The sequence below is a fragment of the Natator depressus genome, chromosome 1, assembly GCF_965152275.1.
Source record: "Natator depressus isolate rNatDep1 chromosome 1, rNatDep2.hap1, whole genome shotgun sequence".
NCBI classification, from domain to species: Eukaryota; Metazoa; Chordata; order Testudines; family Cheloniidae; genus Natator; species Natator depressus.
In genome coordinates, this window is record NC_134234.1 from 249,336,628 (window position 1) to 249,364,344 (window position 27,717).

Sequence of the window (27,717 nt, forward strand, 5' to 3'; positions counted from 1 at the left end):
CCACATTGCATTCCCATATGGGTGGATGGTTGCAAGTAGGATTACAATAAGGACAGGTCATATTTTTAATTTTTCACTTAACCTCTTTGTAGTGTCCCTTTGAGCATGGTTCCAAAATAAAAAAAAATTCAAAAAAAAAAAAGTAGGGATATTTAACTTTTAAAATATGTTTTGCCATGTGCTCTGTTCTAATTCCATGTCAGTTTGCAATATGCTTCTTGAGCTGACCTGCTAAAGCTCCAGTTTTAGTAGGTAGTTTCTGCATATTTTTATATTGAAGAAAATCCCCCCCACCTTTACTCAATGCCTTATTTTAGCTGCATTGGTCTTCCAAGGAAATCGAGTAATATCTTTTACTTCTAAGACACCTCATCTGTTGTGTCTATGGTATGTACAGTAGTTTGAGGTATGCTTGTCTAAAAGTTAGGGCTGTCGATTAATCATAGTTAAATCACGCAATTAACTCAAAAAATAATAGCAATTAATCACAGTTTTAATCACATTGTTAAACAACAGAATACCAATTGAAATATTTTTGATGTTTTTCTACATTTTCAAATATATTGATTTAAATTACAACACAGAATACAAAGTGTACTATGCTCACTTGATATTATTATTTTTGATTACAAATATTTGCACTGTAAAAATGATAAACAAAAGACATAGTATTTTTCAATTCACCTCATACAAGCACTGTAGTGCAATCTCTTGATGGTGAAAGCACAACTTACAAATGGAGATTTTTTTTGTCACATGACTGCACTCAAAACCAAAACAATGTAAAACTTTACAGCCCAGAAGTCCACTCAGGCCTACTTCTTGTTCAGCCAATCGCTAAGACATTAATTAATCATTAATTAATAAAGTCACAAGGGAGCTGCCCCTCATCAGCTCCTCAAGACTGCGGATTTGGGCACAGGCCAATTCACTAAACAGCTGCTGTGATTCCCCCTCCACATTTCTCCTTCCAGGGGCAGCTCAGTTTGTTAAACAGCCTGGTGTAAAAAAGAATCAATTGGGAGCCAAGAGGCGGTCCAGCATCGTCTGCAGCACGCAGTAGCTGAGGCGCGTCCGCCGGCAGGGGTCGCCCCAGGCCCTGGAAACCAGTTCCAGCGCTGCAAGCACGTGGGGCGGGGTTTGCCGGCGGCCCTATTGCTATTGCGAGCGGAGCTTCGCCTCGCAGGAGAGGGGGGCGCAGCTCCGTTCGCTGGAGCTCGGGCTTCCCTTGCGTCCTTGTCTGGGGCTGGCCTGACAGAGGGCGCTGCGCGGCCCCTCCCTGGGAGCCGCTGGAGGAGGATGCGCTCAGACCCGCGCCATGGGGAGCTCGGTGAGGAAGGGCAAAGCGGTGCTGCCGGCCGAACAGGCTGCCCGCCCCAGTAGCCCCCGCCGGGAGCAGCCCCACCGAGCAGGTAGGCATCCCGCCCCTCGGGCGGGGACCAGGCGGCAGCCGGGCAGGAAGGTGGGAGCAGGGAGCGGGGCTCGGCTCCCGCAGCAGCAGAAAGTTCGCTCTGCCCGTGCCAGGTGGCAGCCGCTCCCCAGCGCCTCCCCACCTCCTCACGTCTCTCCCTGCCGGGGGCCTGCCTGCCAAGCGCGGGGGCTTCCGCAGTGGAAGCCTGCGATTTTTCTTCTGTGTGGGTATCGGCCAAGATGTGCAGCCCTGCCACTGGCTAGTGATTTGGGGTGCCCAACTTCATAGATTGGGGCCTGATTTGCAGAAGGTGCCAAGTGCCTGCCCCATGAAAATCAAGCCCGTTTAAGGTGCCCGAACTAAGCTAGGTGCCCCAAAATAAAAGCACCCCAAATCACTAGTTGCTTTTGAAAATCTCGGGCTCCTACGTTGATCAGGTGTGAGTCTCTGCAGCGAAATAGCTAACTGTATAGACCATCTTTCTACATATCTGCCTAAAAATACACAGTACTTGCAGCCCTTACTCAAAGTACTTGACAAATGCCAATTAATCGATAGCTCTGGTCCATAAACTGACAATGAAACATTTAGATTTTCTGGTAAAAGAATTCATAAGTCTCAGACACTGAAGCTAAAAATTGTGTGTGTGTGTGTGTGGGGGGGGCAACATAAAATTGAGAGCTCTGTAGCTATCTTTCTGCTTCATTTCCCTCTTCTAACCCTAACTCAGGACTTCTTATACTGGGACTTTTTAGGTACCTGTGTATGTAATTTTGGAAAAGATAGACCTGTTTAATGAAGTAAATGTGTGACTGCAGACAAGGCTTCAGTAATAATATGTTTCTAAAATTCAACTTGAGAAATCGAATTGTTTTCTGTGATTGCTTATACTTATCAAAATCTTGATCTGGTTTATATGAAACAAAGATGATGTGGTTGATTCAGTTCCTATCTATTTATGGCCAGATTCTGATAACCTGTCGTTTTGTTCTGTGTTTGTACAGCACCTGGCACAATAGGGACCTGGTCCATGAGTGGGACTTCTAGGTACTTTGATAATACAAGTAATTAATGATGATGATGTTCAGTAGTACTTTACTCCATTAATAAACTAACTTAAATGAGTGGGGCTAGTCAGGGAGTACAATGCCAATGAATAAGGACATCAAAATCTAGCGATTAGTATTTACCAGCATGGTAGCCCTAGTCACTGAGTGCAAGATTCCTTGAGTAGGTGTCCATATCACAGAAGTTCTTATCATCATAAATGGCACCCTGGTAGCATTCACAGCAGAGATGGCAAATTTTGAAGTGACATGAAGACTGAATTGTCCTCTCACCCATAGAGAGGGTCCCTACAGTCCAGGTTAGGACTAAGGCAGCTAGCAGTACCGTGTGAAGAAGCTTGCACTTCAGCTGTCTGTTTTGCATTTGTTCTATGGATAAATCAATGTCAGGACGTCCATCTCCAGTGCTATCAGCTTGGCACTTAGCATGAAGAATACATTCACTAAAAAACTGTAAAAAGTGATTTAAAAATGTAAAGGGTTTGAAATGCTGAATGGCTGAGATTTAAAACAAAAAACAAAAAACTAAGTATCTAGAGTAAACCATAAGCCATTTTAAATATGTAATATTTTAATAGGGCATTCAAGGCTGAAGGAAACTTTAAAAACATTACATATTTTTGGATTATGGAAAGTTTTTAATACACAGCCCTCACTCCCTCAAATTTGGATATGGGTTGGTTGTTTTTTGTTTTGTTGTTGCCATAGAGCATTTTTGTATATATGATACTTGAAGAATCGTCAGGGCTAAAACACTTTTGTAGTTCTGTAAGATAATGTAAACCACTTTACATCTGTTTTATATACAGCTTCCCCAGAAATACAATGCAGAGAGGAGCCGCCCCTCCAGAGCAGCAGCTTTGCTCCTGGAACCCCCCCAGAGCACCCAAGATTTAGTCAGGGGTATATAGTACAGGTTATGGGCAGGTCACAGGGCCGTGAACTTTTGTTTATTGCCCGTGACCTGTCCATGAATTTTACTAAAAATACCCATGATTAAATCTTAGCTTTACACATGATCACATACTATATAGTCCATAGAATCTCCCCTCCCCTCCCCCAGCTCCATGTCCTCATCTCCCCCAACTCCACACCTCGGTCCAAATTTGTGAGGTGCTGAGTGCCTTATACTTCCGATGACTTCAGTAGGAGTTGAGGGTTGGGCTCTTGAGACGCAATTCCTTGTCACTGGCATGTATGGAAAGATTCTAACTGGAATCTTGGAGTGAGTTCGGTATTAGGCCCTTCGAGGGTAGAGATGTAAAATATTGTTACTATTAAAAATCACTTTTGCACATTTTCTTTTACTAATAATAGCTGGCAGAGCCCCAAAATCCAACACAACTTCATGGTATGAAGAGAAGGGGCCCAAATCACTGCTGTGTTACTCTACATTAATGCCAGCGTAACTGTACTGAAATCAGTGAAATTACATCAGCGTGAAACTGGGGTAATGCAGTGACGAATTAGGCCCAAACTCATTTTATTTCTCTTTGTGCTGTTTCCTGTAAACGTTTCTGCCATATTATTGTGCGTGTGGACTTTCAAAATATAACAAACAATGCTTCATAGCTGTGGTCACATAGCATTACTGTTGACGGATGCGAGCTTGCAGACTCTGGGCTCAATTTTGTCCTCGCTTACATCAGTGCAATCTTAGGCCTAGTCTGCACCTAAAATTTAGCTTGATTTGGCTATGTCACTCAAGGGTGTGAAAAATCGACACCCCGAGAGACATAATTGAGCCAATCTAAGCCCCAGTGGAGACACCACTAGGTTGACCTGGCTACCGCCTCTCGAGGGGGGAGATTTTCTACAAAAGAAAAATCCCTTCCATTGCTGTACCAAGTGTCTACACTACTGTGCTACCGTTGCATAGCTGCAGCAACACAGCTGCAGCACTTGTAGTGTAGGCATACCCTTAATGACCTCAGTAGTAACTGAGAGCAGGACTTATCCCTTAGCATATGAACTGCCAGTACATTTCCTTGCCAGCCTAATGCTCATTCAATATGCATTTTTTTTATTTCTATGTGTTTTTCTATATCCCCTAGTTCCCCACAAGCATAACACCATCAAATGGACATTTTGTCAGTTTGAAAATAAATAAGTTAAAAGTAGCATAAGATCCTGCACCTGCCCTGATGTCTCTTGACAGTTTTTGTGGTTTCACAATCATATTCCTTTATTAGAAAAAGAAAAAAATCTCCCGGGTTGCTGTGAGAGAGACCCACAGGAACAAAAGGGGAAACAAAGATCAACATTTTTGAAAGTGGCCAATGATTTTGGGAGCCCAACTTAAGACACCCAAAAACAAATGTGAAATAACCGAAATTCTTGAGGAACTTTAACAAGACTGAACAAAACACGTAGGAATAAAAACAAGCATAACATCTGTACACAGTCCAGGGTATTCCCTCATTCTTTGAGCTATTAGGTCTTATCCCATTGCCTTCTCTCCCTGGTTCCCAAAGGTCCTTTTTGGCCTCAGCTCTCTTTCGGCATCCCTCCTCCCCAACATAGTCCTACCCAAACTTTCTGAGGTCTGGGCCTTTAGGACTGAGACTGGCTTCATCATCTGGCACATCTTTGATCACCTGAGAAAGCTTTCTGGCCATTAAGTGCCTCTCTATGAGGGTGACTAAATCATCATAAGAGGAAGGGTCGTTTTGGCCAGCCTACCCTCAGAGGTCTCGTGGTAGTCTTCTCAGGAATCTGTCCAAACCCAAGAGTTCCGTGATTTTTTTCCATGCTGTTGGTCCCGGAAGGCAGCCACTCCTGTCTCAGATGGATCAGGTTGAACAGTTGTGATCTTGGTGCTTTGTCTCTGGGTATCTCCACTAGTGGAATCTCTGGGCCCCTATGGCTGTAGTTGTCTGGAAGTAGTCTTTAGCAGTTTCTGTTGGCATGTCATAGTATGCCTTCTGAGTCGCCCAATATGGGAAAGGAACCAGAAGTGAGGATACTGGCCCACTGGTCTCGGAGCCAGGCCTCCTATAGGGCTGTTCTTTCAAATGTGAGGAGATACGCCTTGATGTCATGCCTCTGTCATTTTTTATAGATAACTGTTAGCCTTCAGGGATTAAGTTCCCTTGTGGCCACCTCCCATCTGAGTCAGGGCTTTTAGTTGTCTCACTACTTTGCATAGAGTGACTTGGTCTTGTGTTGCCTGGTTTATCAGCAGTTGACTGTCTCCTGCTGTGTTCACACCCTCACCACTTCCTCCATTCTCCAAAATGGTTTCCCTCTCTCTGGGAAAAGTCAGCTGTGCCAAATCCCATCCCTAATACCATGTGTGACAATACACCTCTTTCATCATGTCAGGGCGCAGCGTTTCTCCCAATGGTATTGGGCGCGTGTGAGGTAAATCAGTCCTACTCTAGAAGTTTAGTTCTTCCTGTTGGTGTAATTAGAGGAGGCCCTAGGTTTGGTCCAAGAGCTTCCTTAAACAAACAAGAGTCCATTTCCTACCTCTCACTGGAGTATGCCTCTTCATATGCTGGCTACCAATTGCCAGCCACCCTCTAACCCACTCTGTGCCCAGCTATGCTGGGAACCAAGGCCCGCTCCCAAAACAGAAATAAACACATTTCTCTTATTAAGAAAAACAGCTCTTTATTTGGAAAAACCTTCCCTCCTCACTGCACACAGCCCTTTTGCTGCCTGCTCCTCTCCTCTCTCCCTCACTCTAACTGGAAGAGGTTTCTAAAGGTCACAGGCTGTCCTTAATTAGACTCAGGTGTTTATAATTAACCTGAGGTAACCTTTTCCAGGTCATATTAGAAGGTCTTTAAACATTCTAAGACTGATATACCTGCCTTCAACCACATATTTATCCTTTTAAAGATAAGCACAAGAAAAGAGGTGCTCATTAATGGAGCATTACTATAATGCTCTCCTTCTAATAGAAATGCACAAGCTGTTTACAGTTCAAATTGCTGAATGAGATATTTGAGCTATTTTAAAGTTTACTTTTGTGTTTTAGTACAAACTAAATGAAGGTGAAATACATGCTATAGAAATTCACTGATATTTCTGCGTCATGTGTACAGTATTGAACGAAAGGATTTTATTCACTTTGTTTTATTTTGAATAGTGTCATGTCTTGAATTTAATAAAGTTATAATATACCACCCTTCTAGAACTGTCAGGTCTACCTTTGTCATGCTGCTAACACCTGAGAGCTTCCAGACTGCAAATCTCTAGGATCTGGACTCTCTTCTACTGCCCACTCATTCTACACTTAGCCTCAAAACACTTTCAGAGATGCTGGGACGCTGCTTAGGAAAGCTTGGTTTCCTTTGACCACGTTCACTTTTGATACTTGGTTGATGGTACTCTTCCTTTAATGCAAGGTACTTCCCTGTGTTTGGTTGTGATGTTCTGTGTCACTAAAATGCAGACCTGATAGTAAATAATAGATAGAGATGGTTCAGAAAGGAATAGTTTTACTGGTGTGCATCAGGCAGTGTTGTTTGTTAGAGCAGTGGACTAGGACTCAGGATTCTATTCCCAGCTCTGCTGCGTGACCTTGGACAAGTCAATTCAGTCCTCTGTGCCTTGGTTTCCCCACCTGTAAAATGAGGAGGATGATACCGAATTCCTAAGCACTTGGTGCTAGATTCACAAAAAGTTTTTAGATGCCTAAGTCCCAGTTTTAGGCTCTTTAGTGATCCACAAAACTATTGAACTCTGTAGGCGTCTAAACTAATTTGACACCAAGATTTTCAGGGTACAAGTTCCCTTGGTACCTAAATTTCTGCCTCTGAACAAGCACGCTGCTGCCTCCCTCTAGGCATCTGGATGCCTGTCTCCTGCCTAAGCCACAGAAGGATTGATAAACGGGAAAGATAGGCACCTATCTTGCATGCAGGGCCTGATCTTGTAAGTGTGCTGAGGGGCTGCTTATTAGATTGGGTCCCATTTAAAATCTGGCCAATGGTGGTGTCCACCTTATAACTTTTAGCCCAGTGGCAGGAGTACTTGCTTGGGATGTGGGAGACAGGTTCAGTTCCCTCCCCTGCCTGAAAGGGAGAAAAGATTTGAACAAGGTTCTTCCACAGCCTAGGCAAGTGTTCTAACCACTAGGCTAAAAGTTATAAGGTGGGCACCACCACCCATGGGTGCCAGAAGGACTGCAAAAAGGCTAATATTCTGGGGGGTATTAACAGGAGTGTCATGGAAAACGTGGAAATAATTGTCACGCTTTACTCGGCACTGGTGAGGTCTTATCTGGAGTACTGTCTGGGCACCACACTTTAAGAAAGATGGGGGCAAATTGGAGAGAGTCCAGAGAAGAGCATCAAAAATTTTATATAAGGTTTAGAAAAGCTGACCTATGAGGAAAGGTTAAAAAAAACCTGGGGAAGCTTAGTTTTGAGAAAAGAAGACTGAGGGGGGACCTGATAAGAATCCGCAAATATGTTAAGGGCTTGTTATAAAAAGGAAAGTGATCAATTGTTCTCCATGTCCACTGAAGGTAGGAGAAGTAATTGGCTTAATCTGCAGCAAGGGAGATTTAGGTCAGATATTAGAAAGTTTTTTCTAATTATAAAGGTAGTTAAGCTCTGAAACGGCTTCCCAGGGAGGTTGTGGAATCCCCATCACTGTAGATTTCTAAGAACAGTTTGGACAAACACCAATCAGAGATGATCTAGGTTTACTTGGCCCTGCTACAGTGCAGGGGACTGGACTAGATGACCTCTTGAGGTCCCTTCCAGCCCTACATTTCTGTGATTCTATGAGAAGGGTGTGCATGCGTGAGGGGGTGGGAGTGGGCCAACCAACCAAAACAGTTCCTTCCCAGAGCCGTGGAGGGAATACCCTCCCCCCGCCACCCCCAAGCCTGACCCTCCTCTTCCCCTCTCACACTCACCCTCACCAGCTTGACCATCTCTGGCGCCTATGAACCAGAACCAGTTCACCAATCTTTAAGCCTATTTATATTTTCACCATGATGAGAAAATCTCTGTTCACAAGAGATTGCCCACTAAACAGTGTATTTAGAGATTATAAATATTGCAGGATTTTTCTTGATAGGACCAAGATAGCAGTTAAGAATGGGGGCAGAGGGAACAAGATGACTAAGGGTAGATAAAGGTCTGCAAAAGAGTTAAGGGGGTAACAGATCCATAGATTTCAAGGCCAGAAGGGACCATTGTGATCATCTAGTCTGGCCATAGAAATTCTCCAAAATAGTTCCTAGAGCAGATTTTTTAGAAAAACATCCAATCTTGATTTTAAAATTGCCAGTGATGGAGAATCCACCACATCCCTTTGGTCTAGTGGTTAATTACTCTCACTTTTAAAAAATTTACACCTTATTTCCAGGCTGAATTTGTCTAGCTTCAACTTCAAGCCATTGGGTTGTGTTATGTATTTATTTCTCTGCTAGTTTGAAGAGCTCTTTATTAAATATAGTTCCTCAGGTAAATACTTATAGACTGTAATCAAGTCACCCCTTAACCTTCTTTTCGTTGAGCTAAATAGACTGAACTCTTTGAGTCTATCACTACAAGGCATGTTGTCTAATCCTTTAATTATTCTCATGGCTCTTCCCTGAGCCCTTTCCAATTTATCAACCTCCTTTTTGAACTGTGGGCACCAGAACTGGACACAGTATTCAAGCAGCAGTTGCACCAGTAACCTCTCAACTCCTACTCAAGATTCTCATTTCTGCATTCCAAGATTGCATTAGCTCTTTTGGCTACAGCGTCACACTGAGATCTTATGTTCAGTTGATTATCTAACGTAGCCCCCAAATCTTTTTCAGAGTCACTACTTCCCAGATTAGTCATCCATCCTGTAAGTATGGCCTACATTTTTTGGCCCTAGATATTTACATTAGGGATGTAAATAACCTGTAAAAAACTGTAACCAATTAAAATTCTATCAGTTACACGGTTAAACATTTACCCGGGAAACTAGCGAAGCAGAGGGTGCTGCAGCACCCCCACATTTTACGTGGGGCTCTGCTGTCACCCCTGGGGATCCCCACTGCTGGGAGGGACCACCAGCGTGGGGCCGGGAGCCCGGAGGGACCCCAGGCATGCTGGGGTGCCGGGTAGCAGCAGAGCCCTGGCATGGGGCGGGAGCTGGGATGCCAGCCATGCAGGGATGCCAGGATGGTGGATAGCAGCAGAGCCCCGGGTGTGGGGCTAGCAGCCTGGAGGGACCGCGGGCGTGTGGGGCAGCAGCTGGGTCCCTGGGCGGAGTTTAATCGTTAACAGAAACCGATAAGCATCAAGCTTATCGGTTAACCAGTTTACCGGTTAAACTTTTACATCCCTAATTTACATTTAGTCATATTAAAACACATGCTGTTTGCTTGTACTCAGTTTACTAAGCAGTCCAGATCACTCTCAATTGGTGACCTGTCCTCTTCATTATTTGCCACTTCCTCAATTTTTTTGCCACTTCCTGCAGACTTTTTCAGTGATGATTTTATATTTTCTTCCATGTCACTGATAAGAATGTTAAATAGCACAGGGCCAAGAACCAATTCCTGCAGGACCCCACTGGAAACACACCCGCTTGATGATGATGATTCCTCATTTAGCCAGTTTTTAATCCATTAAATGTCTGCCATAAGAGCTAGTTGTTGTTGTTGTGGTTGCCCCAGATTTGTGTTGACCACAATAACTATGAGCATCAAGGCAGGAAGCCCAGATATGCAGGTCATCTCAAACAAGTGACAATAGAGACTTTATAGAGACTAGTCACATAGTGTGTTTATGCCACTTACAGTATGCTGCATCTTATTAGTCATGTTAAAATGATATTCCACTGTTCAGTAATTGATATGGGTATGTCCAAAAGATCATGAAATGTTAGATTATATAATGGTTTGAATTTTATTAAATGTGAAATATATTTATATTTTAACTATTATTTGTATCCGTATGATGTATACAGTAGCAGCCATGTTAGTCTGTTTTCTGTTACATTGTACATGGGTGTGGTGCTTTACAAATAACTAAAAAACACAGTTCTAACCATGAGGAGTTCACAATTTCAGGACCTGATCCTGGAAACCCTTACTCATTTATGCAGTTCTTACACAGAAAAGTAATCCCATTTAGTTTGTGGGATTTTTGTTCTAAATTCAAACATGACATGACAAGGAAAAATAAAAAATATTAGGGAGGTAATGGAGAAACAGGAAAAATGATATCATTAGTTAATGTTAGTCTATTTTTAGACTATTTTCATACAATGTCCCAGATCCACAAGGGTATTTAGGCTCCTAATTGCTACTGAAATTGATTAATCAGAGCCTAATTGCTAAGAATTATTGTTGGTCTTATAGGATGGTTCTTATAAGTTATAACTAAATGTGTCATATAAAGCTTTTTATGAGACCTATTATTGACATTTGTTATACTACAAAGCTACAGTAGTTTTATATTTGTTTATTTTAACCAGTTTTATTTACTTTAAAATAAAATGGGAGATGGAAATGTTCAGATACTGGAGTAAATCAGTATTAGTAAATAATTAGTAGTAAATTCTGTCATTAAGAGGGGTATTATTAAAGTTTAGGAGCTATTGAATTAATTGCTACAACCTTGTTCTATACTAGGCTTGTGTAATTTATATTGTGAATGCTCTGGAAACATTTAAGATTAGCACATAATCTATTTACCCTGATGTAAAACATCTCCATTAACATTAATTAGAGCCTCATGACTAAATCCCTATATGCTTTACTGAAAACGTGCCACAGTCACGTGGGAAAAGAATATGATAAAGGTTTGAGCCTCTCTTGGAACACTGATGCTCAGCTGACGATGCTGAAGGCTCCAATTCTGAAATGAGATCTGAATAGGTGGACCCCAGTAATTAGGTTCTATAAGGATTCAGGGATCTTCCTGCATGGATCCGATTGCAGGAACAGAGCCAAATCCTGAAAGCTTGCCTCAGTTATGATTTCTAGAGCAAAAAATGTGAATGGTAAGGCGTTTTCATAAAATGTCATGCAATGAAATCCTGGCCTCATTGAAGTCAGTGGGAGTTTTGCCATTGGCTTCCGTGAGTTCAGCATTTCATGCTCTTATGCTGCGTCTACACTTGGAGTTGGGGGGGGGGTGAGTCCCCCCAGCTCGTGTAGACATACTCATGCTAGCTCTCTTTTGAGGCAGCACATTAAAACAGTAGCTGCGGTAGCATGGGCAGCCGTGAGTGGCAGCACCTGCTAGCCATGCTAAGTATGTGCTCATGGGGTTTAGGTGGGTTGGTACTCAGGGCAGCTATCCCACGCTGCCACTTGCCGCTGCCCTTGCTACTGCGGCTACACGGCTATTTTTAGCACACTAACTTGATGCGAGCTAGCACAAGTATGTCTATGTGAGCTGGGAATCAACCCCCCAACTCCAAGTATAATCATACCCTTAGACTTTGCCTGCTGGTGTGTGAGCGGGGACAGAGACAGAACAATGGAACCAGGTGACTAAAATTAGGGAATTGTTTTAAAAAACCCTTTGAAATAAATTATTAATATTTTAATTTCATCTGAACCTATTCTCAGCATGTCATCTTTGTCATAAACCATTTTACAGTCTGGTTTTTGGTTACTCCACTTTGTTTTAATTTCTTATAGCAGCAGAAGATTATCACCATGCAACTCAGAATGCAAGCAATGGACAAGCCATTACAGCTTCCTGCAAAAATAAAGATACAGACCTGCAGTTTAAAATACAGGCCTACATAGATAAAAACACTGTTATGATCTTCAGTAACACAGCATGCAGTCTCTCTGCTAAGGTAATGTGTTAATTTTCACACAGAGATATACAGGATTTGTCATATCTTACAAGTTCAGTGTCCTTCATTTCACTAACGTAATTGAGTTGCCAGATCCCATTGACTTCAGCATGGCTCCACATGGGCACAGGAGTCTGTCCATGTGAAGTCATTTTCAGGATCAAGGTCTTGGTTGCTGTCTCCTCTACTTTTCCTAGTCCAGCCATGGCCAGAACCGTCTTTCTATTTTCCCCCCTAAAAAGTGTATGTCTGGTCTCTCATCCTAGCTGCAGACTGCTCCTGCATCTGGCACCCATCCCACTGTCCCTGACAAATATCTGGTCCTCACCTTCCAGCTCACAGGCCTCAATCCAGAAAAGTACTTAAGCATGTGCCTAACATATGTTTACTTCAGTGGGACATATTTAAGCATGTGCTGAAACCTAAGCATATGCTGAAGTGCTTTGCTGAGTGAGGGCCATAGAATGTTCTGTTTCCGGATGTTCTCCACCTGGAAATTAAGTTGCAAGGGCTAAATTTTGGCTCTTCATCCCAGCCCATTCATTCCGGGCCTGATCCTAAATTAGAGTTTTCCTATTGACTTCAAGGCTTTGGGTCAGGTTCTCAGATAGATGACCCAGATGAGATTTCTTATTAATTCTGGTGCAGAATTTATCATCCCTTTGTCAATGCCAATTCTTGAGTTACCTTGCTGCTGTAATACCCTTGCTCTGCTATTTAGAGATTTCTTGAAAAGTTATTAATTTATCTAGTTTGTCCTTTTGGAGAAACAGAACTGTGAAGAGTAGTTTCTGCCTTTTTCACGTATTTATTGGGTTTGATTAACTAAGGATGATCTTTCTGTTAAAAGATGACCACTTTTTCTTTCTGTTATGGATAACGTGTTTAACTCTTATTCAGGTTGAGAAGTTCCCAGAAGGAAATTCACATCTACATAAAGATATTTTCCCACTTATTATGTAACTACCTGCATATGCCTCTACACATTAATTGTACATTTGTACTCTAATGGATGTAATTTAAAAATAATTTACATTTTCTCAAAGGGGAACAGAAGTTTTATTTCAAGTTAATACATCATTTTTAAAAACGATGGGCAATTGGAATAAGATTTTATACATTAGCAGAGGGATCTATGTTAGAGCACAGCCCCATTGTTCCTGTTATTAGGGCTTCTGTTTTGCAGGATTTATTTTTAGCAATTTTTGATTCATTATTTATTTTTAATTTAGCAATTTTATGTAGATGTCCAAAAATCAGGGCACTAAGGGGCTTTCTCTTTGTATATACTGTAATAAATAATCACTTCATAATGTTCCCTAGTGTACTTCAATGTAGTACTGTTTCAAACAGCACTACGTTAAAGCACACTATGGAATCTAAGGGTTTACACGAACCAATTAATGCACAACACATTAGAGTGCATTAGAAATCACCGCCGTAGTGTGCATTACTGCTCCATGTAGACAAGCCCTTAAATACAAATAACCATTTCCAGAGTTTTTCCAGTGTTTATTGAATAAGCACCAATTTAATTTTTTTTAAGTTGGTAGTGTTTTATTGGTATTATCAGTTAAAACTTAAAACCAGAAGCCCTACTGTTAATGTAAAGTATTTTTAACTGAATTCTAGCTCAAATCATCCGACATCTTGCTCTCACTCAAATCAAGCTTAACTTTGGATGGAAGCAAGATTGGGCCCTAAGACTAAAAGCCACAGAGCAGAACGACCACAGCACAACTAAGATTAAATCATTCTAGTTCTTGTGTCAGTAGTAAAATAAAACTTGTAATGGATAGATAAGATAGTGTGAGTGTCTGATTTTCTCAGGGCATTGATTATAAGGACAGAGTGGCAAAAATGGAGGAAAATATAAGACATTTTGAACTTTGGTGTTCACCTCTATTTTTAAGGCATCAGAATTAATGAATTCCTTGCCCGGCTAACTTCTAATATGGCAGAACAATCTACCTCACTCCTGATTTACCAGTTATGAGGCTAACATAACTCCTTTTTAATGGATTTTAGAGGGCTTGTCAAAATTAAATTGATAACAAAAACTCAAGGGTAGATTTGACTCTGCATCTGAGTTCTGCTTGGCTTAGGGAGGTGAGTGTAATGGAGGAAGGGCTTTGGGTAGCCAGTTCCAGCTCCTTGATCCTGTGGGCCAGTTTACAGCGGTCTAAGCAGTGGTGACCTGGAGCTGGTTCGCACCGGTTTGCTAGAACCGGTTGTTAAATTTAGAAGCCCTTTTAGAACCGGTTGTTCCGCGAGGGACAACCAGCTCTAAAAGGGTTTCTAAATTTAACCGGCCAAAAATGGTGCCTTAGGCACCGACTCCGTGGGTGTTCCAGCCCTGGAGCACCCAAGGGGAAAATTTGGTGGGTGCAGAGCACCCACCAGCAGCTCCCTGCCCCCGCCCCAGCTCACCTGCACTCCGCCTCCACCTCCTCCCCTGAACACACCACCCAGCTCTGCTTCGCCGCCCCCCTCAGGCTTCCCGCGAATCAGCTGTTCACATGAGAAACTGGGGCGGGCTGAGAATCAGGTGGCGGCTTCGCACTCAGGCCCAGGGAGGCAGAGGTGAGCTGGGGCAGGGGGGCGTGAGGAGGGCCACCCGTGTCACAGCAGATAACCGGGGGGAGAGGGGGAGAGGGCGCAGGGGAACCACTCCCCACCCCAGCTTACCTCTGCCCCCCTCGGCCTGAGCGGGAAGCTGCTGCCTGCTTCTCAGCCCTCCCTGGCTTCCCGCCGAACAGCTGATTCGCGGGATGCTGGGGGTGGGGGGAGTGGAGAAGCAGAACGGGGCGGCGCGTTCAGGGGCGGAGGCAGAGTGGAGGTGAGCTGGGGCTGGGCGCAGGGCGGGGAGCTGCCAGTGGGTGCTCTGCACCCACCAAATTTTCCCCGTGGGTGCTCCAGCCCCAGAGCACCCATGGAGTCGGCGCCTAAGGTGCCACTTTTGATGTGATCAGTGGGGGGAGCAGCCGTTCCCCCTGCTCCCCACCCAGCTACGCTCCCCCACCCCTAGGAGCCAGAGGGACCTGCTGGATGCTTCCTGGGAGCTGCCCCAGGTAAGCACTGCCGGGACTCCCAACCTGGCCCCCTGCAGGTCCCTCTGGCTCTTAGGGGTGGGGTGGGGTGGGCACCCACTACGGTGGCCCACATGACCCTCCTGCCTGGTTCTGGGGGCAGTCAGGGGATGGGGCAGGGATCCTGGGGGGGGGGCGTCAAGGAACGCGGGGGGTTGGATGGGGCAGGAGTCCCGGGGGGCGGGGGTGGGCAACGACCCCCTCGTGGGGTGAGGAGGGAACCAGTTGTTAAGATTTTGGCAGCTCATCACTAGGTCTAAGCCTCTGGTTGAATTAGAGCAGTTTCAAGGCTGCTCTAACTTATACCACTGGCCTCTGGCCCCTAAGAGAACTCATTGGAATTTCTTGTGCAAGACAGTGACGCTCACCATTGGGAGTAAGGCCCAGTGTTTCCCAGAGACTGGCTAAGTGACTTGCGCAAGGACACAGTGAGGCAGTGGCAGAGCCAGGAAGAGAACCTATGACCTCTGAGGTTCTTCCCTAGCCATTCATCTACACGCCTCTCAGTGGGAGGATTCTTATGGGCTAAATGTAGATAGCAGATAGGAGGATAAATGGGTGGCCTAGTAGAGGGAAGAATGGAAAATTTCGGTGTTCAGTGCTTTGTGTTAATGTCAATATTTATACACTGTGCTTTATGCAGGTGAAGGAGCTGTTCAAATCCATGAGCGTTCCCTATTGTTCACTTGAACTAGACAAGACAGGTAAGGCTCTTTTGCAGTTGAGTTTCTTGTATGCTAATAAATATACTCACAGTCTGTGAGCACCAGTCTTTCTTAATATTTCCTGTGACTACTTCCTCGTTGGCTGTATCTGCAAACAATGAGACTGCAGTTCTTCCTTGTAGTCTAAAAATAAAAAATTTTTTGCATCTCTTCCTCATGAAGAGCATAGATATTCTTGTAAAACAGGTGAAACATTTCCTCACCTGCCTCCTCAGAACAACTATTGAGAGTAACCTCTGCCTGACCTGTTAAAACTACAGTACCAAATGGAAGAACAACGAGGAGTCCTTGTGGCACCTTAGAGACTAACAAATTTATTTGGGCATAAGCTTTTGTGGGCTAGAACCCACTTCATCAGATGCATGGAGTGGAAAATACAAGAGCAGGTATAAATACATGAAAAGATGTGAGTTGCCTTACCAAGTGTGAGATTGGTCTAGCGACTGTACCAAATGGGATTCACTGCTGTTGTGTTTCATTCTGCTATAGCTATGGCTGGGATTTGCATGATGGTATCTGAAAATGATAGTGATGCTTCCTTCATCCTATATTGCTTTTATTTTATTTAATGTTTTAGCCCCTATGAGAGAAGGTGAGATTGTAGTGAAGTTGCTTTTATATGTACGATGCTTCTCAAACACATTAAACGCAAGTAGCTAAATTGAGAGGTGAGGCTAGTGAGACTGTAAGTTCATGTAACATACGCCTTCATCCATACCTATAGGGCTTGCTTCTGATCTCACTTACGACATTACAGTAATGTAACTCCTCTGTCTTCAATGGGTCATTCCTGGCTTATGCTGATGTCAGTGAGAGGCGTAGAAAGTCCCTTGTGTGTACATTATACCCATTTAGATTATCTTTGACTGACCAACTTGCTCACTTTGGCACAGCCAATGATTGAACCCTGACTGTGAAGGCAAATGTGGCTCTAAACCACCTTCATGTTTCCTCTGATCTCAGCAGGGCCAGGGGTTGGGTCATCCCCTGAGACAGACTATCCACAGGGCTGCTTTAATTTTTATGGTAATTTAGGCTACAATGGTCCTTTGGCCAGGGATCAGTGCAGTGTCACCCAAGCCAGCCCTGATACATCTCTTGCAATGGGGTTGAGAGGTGGCAGAAGCCACAGGCATAAAGCCAACATAGCTGCCCTCTGCAAGATCACAAAGAGAAATTGTTGGGGCAAAGATCTAGTCTTATGATTTACACCCACTCATCACCCTGCAAAAGAGCCTTATGCACATTACCTTTGAATTTGGCCCACTGAACCTGAGTCTGTTGAACTGTAAACTAATGTAACTCATATTGCTGAGGGTCTAGGTGATAGGAGTAAAGCAACTGGCACATCATTGTTAAAACGAGGCATTTGTTTTTAAGTTGTCTCTTCCAGATTGTTAAAGTAGTAATGACAGCTAATTTTTCAATCAAATTCATTCTTGTGTAAAGGTTCTCTTGCTGGTGCACGCCAATGTCAATCAGCAGAAAGTTTCTGCTTTGTGATATGGAGAGCAAATTCTTACTTAAATCAACAAAGACCTTCGTCTTGAAGTGCAGTTCTTAGATCTGCATGGCGAGTACTTTAAGGGTTTACACCTACCACACTTTCTTATGTAAGCAACAGTTGCTTTTTTTTTTCCTTACAGCACTAGAAGTTACACAAACATTAGTCTGAAGTTCTCAGGTGGGGCCTTAGAGTAAATGAGAATCAGGCCCTCCATTTTACTCTTGCACTTAATATTGAATTTTGTTTGGCTTTTTAATGCTGTAAAGAGTTTCTTGTTTTTTTTTTATAGTATCAGATTGTTAATGGACCCTGTGCAGGGGGCACAAGGGCTGGGGTCAAAGCTCTTTGTGCTTTTCTCCCCTTATCCTGCTCCACTGAGCTATCACAGGGTGCTTTCTTCCACAAAGGGGGCAGGCACGGGGGGTAGAGTCTGTGCGTGGGCCAGCAGGTGAGCCCAGACGTGAGGAGAGCACACACTGCATCCATTTCAAGGGTGGCAGAGCTGCAGTGTGCACTTCCTGGAAACCCTAGAAAGAATTCCTCCTGGGCTACCATTGCAGCATAGTCCCTCCTTACACATTCAGTGCAGGGTTGTGCCTTTAAGACACAATCCATCTCATAGTGCTGTTAACATTAATGTATATTTAGTGATGGGGCGGGGGAGTTTCATATTTTCTTTAATGTTACAGTGTGCCAGATGTAGTCCAATATCATGGTCCAACCAGCTTTTTATGGGTTTTCCTAGTGTTATGGGCCATATATTCACCTGGTGTAAATTAGCACAGCTCCACTGAAGTTAGGGTGACCAGACAGCAAATGTGAAAAATCAGGACAGGGGTTGGGGTGGGGGGTAATAGGAGCCTATATAAGAAAAAGACCCAAAAATCTGGACTGTCCCTATTAAATCGGGATGTCTGGTCACCCTCACTGAAGTCATAACTTCATTAGAGCGATGCTAATTTACACCAACTATGAGAGTGGCCCTAAATGCCCTCTGTCTCAGAGAAGGATCTAGATGTGAGATCCAAGACCTGCTTGTGGATGTTACCCTGAGGAATATGCTAGTTTATCTGAGGGAAAATATAGATTCACCAACTCTCTGCATTATTGTAATGATCATTAATGGAAGAGATCCTACTGAGTGTTTGCCAGAACAAACAGGATATGAAAAGCGCTTCTTTGCTTTGTCATTCATCTCTGGCTGTTTGCCCAGTGCAACAAGGGAGTGGCCAAGAAGCTATGAATTCATGAATAAGTTCTCCTGGTAGATACTTGGGGTGACTAGAGTTATTTGTGTACAATTTGCCTTCTCCAACCAACATATTTTTATCTCATTTCAGAGGATAGTTTTACATGAACATTCTTGAAGCTGTTTAAACTTGTTATAGGAATACAACATAAACAAATGAACCTTAAGGTCCATAGAACTGACTTTTCGTAGGGTTTTTTTTATATTTTTTTGGCAGGGGGGATGTTCTCCCTCAATACAAATCCTGGGAGGTATTCAAAAACTGTGTCCCAGTATTCCTCAGCATGTATTGGGGTAGGCTGCTGTCCTGTCCCCTCCGCTCAGGAAGGATTAAACACCACACTCGGCGTCTGTTCAGTCCCTTTCCTTAGGGCACCATTTATTGTTTGCACTGACAATTTTTAGCAAACCCCAAAATCAAACAGTTCAACATAAATCCAGCAGCCACCCTTCCCACAACCCGAGGGCTTTCTTGCCAGAGCCTCTGTGCACCTGGCAGCACCTGGTGCTGTGCTGGGAGTGCTGTCTCACCCTCTGTCCTGAAGTGGTTTCCATCATGTACAGGGTTTACCATTTGGTTCAGTGGCTCTCAGCATCCTCACTATACAAATTGTTCCAGTGCACCTGCCAGGCAACTCTTCCCCAGTCTTCCTGTGGACCAGAAGCTGCCAAAGTTACTGACCCTCTAAGCCACATATAACAATCTTCAGAAGTTCAAGAGCTAGGGCACAGCTGCCAGGGCCTGGGGCTTATGCCCTGCTGGAGGCACCTGCCGGGCACAAGGCTTCAGCCCAGCTCTTGTTGAAGCCCCGGCAGGTGCACCCCATGGGGCTGAAGCCCGGCTGGGCAGAAGGCCCTACTCCACCACCCTGCTGTAAGGCCCGGTCACCCTTCCTCTTCCCCCCGCTGAGTCTGGTAGGTGGAGAATGGGGGAGGGGTCGTGCGGTCCTCCAAGAGCCACACTTTAACTGTAAAAGAGCCTCATGCGGCTCGTGAGCCACAGTTTGGCCACCCCTACTACAGACTGTCTTCCTGGGAGTCCCCCTGCCACATGAGCCAACCTACTGCCTGGAGTGTTCCCTTTGAGTAGAGCTCTTTCAGCCTTGATTGGAATCGGGTGCTCATCAGGCAATTACCTGACTCTTTCCTTCCCAGGGGCGGGGCAGGAAGAGGTGTGGCAGGGGCGAGAAGAAGTTGGGTGGGGCCTTGGGGGAAGGGTTGCAGTGGGGGCAGGAGCGGGGGTTGAGCACTCCCAGGGAAATTAGAAAGTCAGAGTCTCGGGTGAGTATTATCCCTAAGTTACGGAGTAGGAAATGGAAATAATAAAGTTAAGGGCTAATTTTCAGTAAGTTGGTCTGTCTGTATTTGAGTGCACAATTGCATTTCTCCTTTGTGTGCTCACTACCAGATATGTATGCACATATCCAGGACAGGTGTGTATCTAACCATGTGAATGTGCAAACCAGAATTTGCACTGCGCATCCTGTAGTAAGCAGAAGTATGCGCACAACTAAATACACACAAGTGCGTGCTGACCAACATACTGAAAATCAATCCCGACGTGACTTGACCAAAGTTACATGGAGATTCAGGAGCAGAGCTGGTCATAGAACCTGTCATGTGTGCAAAGCTTGCCTCTCTTCCTCATTCAGTGCTGTGCCAGATCATAAATCATCAGGCTTGGAGAATGTTAGTTGTTGTTTTCTACTAATTTGTTATACAAACCTCTCTGAACATAAGTGGGTAGATTTTTTTTTTTCCACATTGATAAAGTACTCCACAGAACTGGCTTTCAATCAGTCACATTATCTGTGTCTTTAGTTGGGCATTCTAAGATTTCACATATAACGTGCCGCATATAATAATTTTGGCATTTGAGTTCTATGAAGTCAAAAATTTCTGTCATATTTAGGGTTATCATACATCTGGGTTTTCCCGGACATGACCTCTTTTTTGGTAGTCTGCTTTCCATCTGGGAGGATTTTTCAAATAAGAGGAAATGTCTGGGGGGTAGTGGAGCAGATGCTGCAGCTCAGAAAGAGCGGTCTATGTGCTCCGATCAGTCCCTCCCCTGCATCCGCAGCTGCTGGATCCCACCCACCCCACCCCGGCCTGCCAGGTAAGCGGAGCTGCCAAGTGCCTCTCAGCCATGCCGCCTGCCATTTTGTGGCGCTTTCGAGCCTGGCCAGGAGGGTGACCGGGCCAGGCTGAGGCTCCCTGCCCTGGGTATGGGGAAAAGCCTGCAAGCACTGACTGATGTGCTGGTGCCATGTCGCAGGCCTGCCACTGTGACAGGGAGTGTGACATTGACCCCCACCTTGAGTGTGGGGCCACAGGTACTCCCTCCAGCACAGCCCAGGTACCTCCTCCAGCACCCCCAAATACCTCTCCCAGGAAACCCCACGCCCTAAATACCCCTCCAGCATCCCCAACTTAACCTCCCCTCTTACTCTTTCCCCCCCCCCCCCCCCGCTTGGCAGTGTCATCTATTTGGGAACTTGAAATATGGTAACCCTAGTCATGGTAACAGATGCAATTGAAGGCAGAGTTCTGAAGAAACTAACCAAAAGAGAACCATCCCGAACTTTTAATAAATTTTCATAAGATATTAGCATGGAAAACTAATGGTTGATGAGGGGTTTTTTTCTGGAGAGCTGAGTGAAAAATATTGGTAGTTATTTTCTTTAGAACTGTTAAAAACTTAACCGAAGAAAATCTAATTTCCCTATTTTTTTCTAAATATATTGTAAAACTGGCAGGAACCCTAGCCAATCAGTTTATTGGATTTCAGCTGACTAAAATATAGCAAGTCATTCTACCTTTGCATGTGACTCATCATTGCCTTAGGAAACAGGTTGCATTGAAGTGTAATCCAGTTCATGGGGAAGTGAGTGATCTTTCTTGAGAAACAGAAAGCCACACCCCTCTGTTATTTCACTTCACATAGTAGCCTTCATAAAGGAAGACTTGAGACTGTATTCTTTTGTACTTTATTTCACAGAGGATGGGCAGAAGCTGCAAGACGCACTGTATGAACTAACCATGGAAACTTCAGTACCAATTGTATTTGTGCAACAGAAGCAAATAGGAGATTATGACAAAATTTTAAAGGTAGGAAAAGAAACAATATGAGCAGACCTTTATAACTTTTTAGGTTTGAAGGTAAGAATCAGTACAGATGCAGCCTTCCTTTTAACAGTATGTCGTTCGGGGGGTTGTTTCAGCCTCGAGTCACTGTCACCCTTTTCCCATATTACTGAATGGGAAGCAGGTCCTGGCAAGATCCCAGCTAAATCAGAGCAGTGCTCTGAAGGGGGGCTGGGAAGGGGGAGAGGGGAAGGATCTTGATATGGAAAAAGTTGAGAACTACTGATGTATTAAAGACTCTAAACAGTTTCATAACTTGTGTGATGCAAAGTAAAACATTCTTTTTTTAAAATTTTCAAAGCATGACTTACAAAGTATCGTCTCCTCTCCAGATACACTATAAGTAAGTTTTGTAGTCTCTTCTTATGATGTGTGCTTCATCAAGGTATCTTTTCTCACTAATTATGTTTGATGGTTATCTGGTAGTTATTTTGTGACGGCTGTCTATTCTCAGACAGGGCTGTCGCCATCAGGCAAACAAAAGGATGTGTTTTGGGGAGGAAGAGAGGTGGAGAGAAACAGCACACTTTCTTTTTAAACTTATTTCTATAAACTTGAACAATATGAGTGGTATTTCACAGAGTACAATAAATGCTTCCTTCCTAAGCTCTTCTAACAGAAATAGAACTTGAACCTAGCCATAGGGCAAAGGCCATGTTGCAAAAGAGGAACCGAATCCAAAGTTTTAGATGCAATATTCTTTTTTCTGTGGGTTGTGTGTGTGTGTGTGTGTGGTTACATGTTCCCAGCTACTGATGTCTCTGATGCTTTCAGGGTTTTGTTTCCATTTTTAAAAAGCAGTCTGTGATTAATGCTTCTGATTTAGCTTTCTACAGCCAAGTCTGTACTACTGACTTTTGCTAATATAGCTGTGTTGGTCAGGGGTGTGGATGAGGTGTGATCTGTGACTTAAAGAGCTGTGCTGGAAAAAGCCCCCTCGTGTAGATGGTATAGCTTTCATAATATAGCTTATTTCGCTTGGGGTGACTGGAATGATAAAAGTTCAGCTTTGCCAGTATAAGCTGTGTCCACCCAAAGAGCACTTTGCTAGTATAGCTATTCTGGCAAAGCCTTCAAAGTGCAGACCTGGTCTAAATAATGAGATGTTGCATGTGGAATTTCAGTGAGGTTGACTTGTGCTGGGGCTAGGAGGTTGAAAAATCTAGCTTAAAATCAGAAGCTACTGTGAACCTTCGCAATGGAAGCATCATCATCCTTCCTTAATGCACTACACATGATATCTGTTTGGTGTGAGAGTCACAGTACATCGTATGTGGTAGAATATTGACTCTTTGGAAGATATGATATACTCATTGAATGAAACTCCAAATAGAGAGAAATTTGTAGTGATTTCAGTGCGGCTTTAGGGCAAAAGGATGCTTTTGCTAATTTATCGTATGTGTGATTTGTGATATAAATAACAGCACCATAATTTAAGATGTTGTTTGCTTAGTGTGGGTTTTTTTCGGGGGGCGGAGAGATGGGTGGAGTATTGCCCGATCTGTTCATTCTTTACTTCCTGATTTTGTTCTGTGAATTAGCATTTTCTTAATACGTTCCTTTATCTGACGCATTTGTTCTCTTCATGTACTTTCACACCTTGATCCATGGGGATAATAACCTCGCAGTGCAGTGCAAACAGCTAAATCAACAAAAATGTGCTTGGCATGTAATTATAATAGATGCTTGAAGGGGTCTTGAAATTTAGTCAGCTCAATGAAGTGAGTTAAAGGTATTTTCAAGTGCTTTTCTTGTTCCCCGAATCCCCCTGCCAATTTGGGGGGGTTTTGCAATCAAATTTTCCTGTGTTCTTTCTTTCTTTGTTTTTCAATGATTTTCTCTCCTTGCTGTCTGAAAGAAACAGAACAACAAAAGAAGACAGCAACAGACAGTGAGCTACGTCTTCTCCTTTCTCTCCACTCCACCCTGATCCACACATGGCTCTCAATACCTTTGTGCTGAAGAGGGATTTGTGCACTTTCCCCTGCTCTGGACACTGCAGAGGCTTCTCTGCTCAGTCTGGGGGTCCATGCAGAAGTATACAATGGGATAGGACAGGGGTGGCTAACCTGAACCTGAGAAGGAGCCAGAATTTACCAATGTACATTGCCAGAGAGCCACAGTAATACGTCAGCAGCCCCCCCATCAGCTCCGCCGGTGTCCCACTACCTCCCAGCACCTCCTGCCCACCGGCAGCCACTCCCCCTCCTCCCTGTGCCTCCCGATCAGCTGTTTGGTGGCATGCAGAAGGCTGGGGCGGGGGGGGGTGGAGCGAGGGCATAGCAGGCTCATGGGAGGGGGAGAGGGTGGGAAGGGGTGGAGTGGGGGCAGGGCCTGTGGCAGGGGCACGGCCAGGGGTTGAGCAGTGAGCACCCCCCGGCACGTTGGAAAGTTGATGCCTGTAGCTCCAGTCCCGGAGTTGGTGCCTATACAAGGAGCTGCATATTAACTTCTGAAGAGCCGCATGTGGCTCCGGAGCCACAGGTTGGCCACCCCTGGGATAGGAGGATGCCTGTCATTCCCCCTCCGACCTTGCAGAATTTATCTGGAGAAAGTAATTCAGCCCCAGCCCCTGGCTGTGTTACCTCTTCCATGGAGGTCCACATTCTGAAATGAAGTTTCAGAATTACAAGATGCAAATTTTCTGAAAACATTTTTTTTTTTTGTTTCAAACATTTTTTTTCTGTGGGAATGTCTGTCGAAATAATACATTTTTTCTAAATGCTTTGGTTTCAACAAAAATTCTGTCAAAAGTTTTGATGAAAAATTTCCTTCCAGCTTCCTTCCACTAGCTGACAAGCTCTCAGAGAGTTGTGTGGTTTCAAAGGTGGCTGTGTCCCTTTAACATACGGGGATGTTTATTTAGTATGGAAAGTCATTTGGAGCTGTGCCCATGGACACCAGCTGAGGATCTGGTCCTTGCTCACTAGAGGACTTATCTTGTGCCGTTGGGGTCAATGGAAGTTTTGCCTACAACATCAAGTATCAGGCCTCAAGGGAAAAATCCTTCATTGGGATTTAGACTGAGTAAAAAATGAAGTGGGGCCCCACACATTTAATACAATGGCTGATTTTGGACAGAGGGATATGAAGATTAATGGAATGTGCTTTATAGACTACAACTGTCCAAATGCATGACTATTAGAGCAGAATAACAACAGCTAATCCACAAAAAGAGAGCAGAGGCAAATTCATCTCTGGTGCAACTCCATTGACTTCATTTGACTTTCTTTCATTTGGTCTTATGATTCTGGAATGAAAGCTAAAACTATTATGTAAGACCTCAGGGAAAGCCACATGCAAAAAACATTAAGTATAGTTTTGTTTTCTAAGAGGGACTAGTTTATGTAAAGTGGTAAATGAAGTTTGTTTAAAAACTTTAGGGGATGTTTTCAGGGAATATGGCATTGCTGAATTTTCCTGCTCAGACATGCTGTGGAAAAAACAATTCTAGAAAAGGGTGGTGGCTGGTGGGGGAATAATTATTTTAAAAACCCCAACAGATTATAGACCTGTTGCATTCACTGTGTCAGCATATTGTATAGTATGAACAGGGACTAGGGCTGATTTAATACAGTACATTGAACTGTTCAGAGCAAACCTGCACAAAAGCAGCAGGTTCATATTTTTGTGTCTATACAGGAAGCTGAGCTATTGGAGTAAGGATTACAAAGATACAACTCTAAGAAGCTAATGGGGAACAGTGTTTGCAAACTCCGAAAACACCCATTTCCCCCTCCCCCAGCAACTGTTTCGCATTGGAAGTGTTCATTTTGTCATTGATTCAGATTTGAGAGCTATGGATAATACTTTTCTTTGAATAAATTTGTCTCTTTGTTTTCTTCTTTCAGGCACATAAGGAAGGAAAGATTCAAAAACTACTTGAAACAAAGGGACATGATCACATGCAGGATTCCTATGACTATGATCTAATTGTCATTGGAGGGGGTTCTGGAGGTCTGGCTGCTTCCAAGGTATGAGTGACAAAATGCAAATGTATGAGCCACTGATAATTGAGCAGAATACATCCTGAACGTTTCAGGTCTGAATATCTCTAATATTGTAGAGGCATCAAATTAATTCTTGTTCTTTTGTGGCTCTTTGGGTGCTAGTCCCAGTGGCATGGTATCCTCATTTAAAGAGTTGCTCTGAAGATGAAAAGTGTGAAAATGTAACAAAGTGAATATAAAATAAAACTTGACCTTTTCCTCCCACCTCCCTTCAAGAGATATTGTTAGAAAACACTGGGAAAATATCTCAAGAGGTTTTCTTAGCATTTGGATTAAATTGCTGAGAGTATGTTAAAAACTATCCTGAAATTATTATAAACAAGTTTTTATTTTTGTCTGAGATTAATAGCCACCTGGGAATCTTTGTGTGTATGTGTGTGTATGTACATACGTACGTACATACACGCGCCTGCGCGCACATTTTTTAAAAAAAATTCGGGATCAGTCATTTTATTTTTAATGGAAGAAGTTGTATAACTTCAAAGTTTCATAGAATGAAATCCTGGCCTCACTGAAGTCAGTGGGAGTTTTGCTTAACTAGCTGTGAGCCCTTCATATGATGGAATATAATTAATAACGCATGAGCCAGTTGTGGTCATTCAAGATATCAGGTTTACTAGTTTGAAAAACAAATGCCACTCTTGACATCTACAGATCGTGGGCTAAATTCTGTATTCATGTATACCAGCATGACCACACTGAAATGCAGGGGATGTGCAGAGATGTAACTGAGGGCAGAATTTGGTGCCAGGTGCCTTTATGCTGTTACGGGACATGTCAGATCAATGCAGTAGAAACACATTGTTAAAGGGAGAACCAGATAAATAACGTTGTTAGAAGGATTTTAAAACAAATGGAATGCTGAGAAATTATTTAAGCAATATGACTGGCTGAAGTGGAGAGCATCAGTTCTTTAGCAGTGCCCTCAACCTACCAAGTGGAACTGTATCACTTGTAGAAATCTGTATGCCCGTTTTCCCCCCCTCTTTTCCGTCTTGAGCATGCAGATTAATCCTGAAGATTAATGACCGTCTGGCCATGCCCTTGCAACTCAATTGTTATTACATAATTAAAATGGCATTGATTTTCAGCAGTGTATGATGCTATCATGTAGTATGGATAGAAGTTCTAATATTTCTATATTTGTGTTTAATTTGTTCTCTAGGAGGCTGCCAAGTATGGCAAGAAAGTGATGGTGCTGGACTACGTTACTCCTACTCCTCAGGGAACTAGATGGGGTAAATTTCTGATGACTACAGTCATGTTGTTATAAAGGGGCATTTCTTATTAAACTCAGATTCTATTTTAGGACAGAGCACATTCATACGTAAAACATTCTGTTCCTCTCTTAGGTCTTGGAGGGACGTGTGTAAATGTGGGTTGTATACCTAAAAAACTGATGCACCAGGCAGCTTTGCTAGGACAAGCCTTACAAGATTCACGCAAGTTTGGATGGCAGTTTGAGGAGAAAGGTATAGAAATTTAAAAAAATATATATCTTTTTAATTTTCATGAACCTCATTCAGAACTCTATCCTGCAAGGTGCTGAGCACTTCAGGACCTCTGCCGCAAAGCAATTCAGATTGTGCTAGCTTTAAGAACATAAGTGGTACCATTGAGTTCAGTGGGATGACACACATGCTTAAGTGCATTGCAGGATCAGGACTGGAGTACTCGGCATCAGGTCCTCAGTGGTGTAGTGTGCATTTTTATAGCCCATTGATTCCTTCCAGCGTTTAATATCATGAAC

At 43.5% G+C, this 27,717-nt stretch overlaps 1 protein-coding gene across 2 annotated transcripts in view; it reads left to right on the forward strand.

Moving 5' to 3' along the window:
* Window positions 1-1,125: 1,125 nt before the first annotated feature.
* Window positions 1,126-27,717, forward strand: part of TXNRD1 (thioredoxin reductase 1) — a 51,936-nt gene continuing 25,344 nt past the window's right edge. Inside the window, exons 1-7 of one of the 2 annotated variants that reach the window (XM_074940871.1) lie at window positions 1,126-1,412; window positions 12,077-12,240; window positions 15,973-16,033; window positions 21,812-21,921; window positions 25,809-25,931; window positions 27,133-27,205; window positions 27,320-27,439. In XM_074940871.1, coding sequence (XP_074796972.1) covers window positions 1,319-1,412; window positions 12,077-12,240; window positions 15,973-16,033; window positions 21,812-21,921; window positions 25,809-25,931; window positions 27,133-27,205; window positions 27,320-27,439 — 745 coding nt within the window. In that variant the 5' untranslated portion in view covers window positions 1,126-1,318. The remainder of the gene's footprint in view (window positions 1,413-12,076; window positions 12,241-15,972; window positions 16,034-21,811; window positions 21,922-25,808; window positions 25,932-27,132; window positions 27,206-27,319; window positions 27,440-27,717) is intronic. The other variant, XM_074940882.1, reaches the window with a different exon arrangement.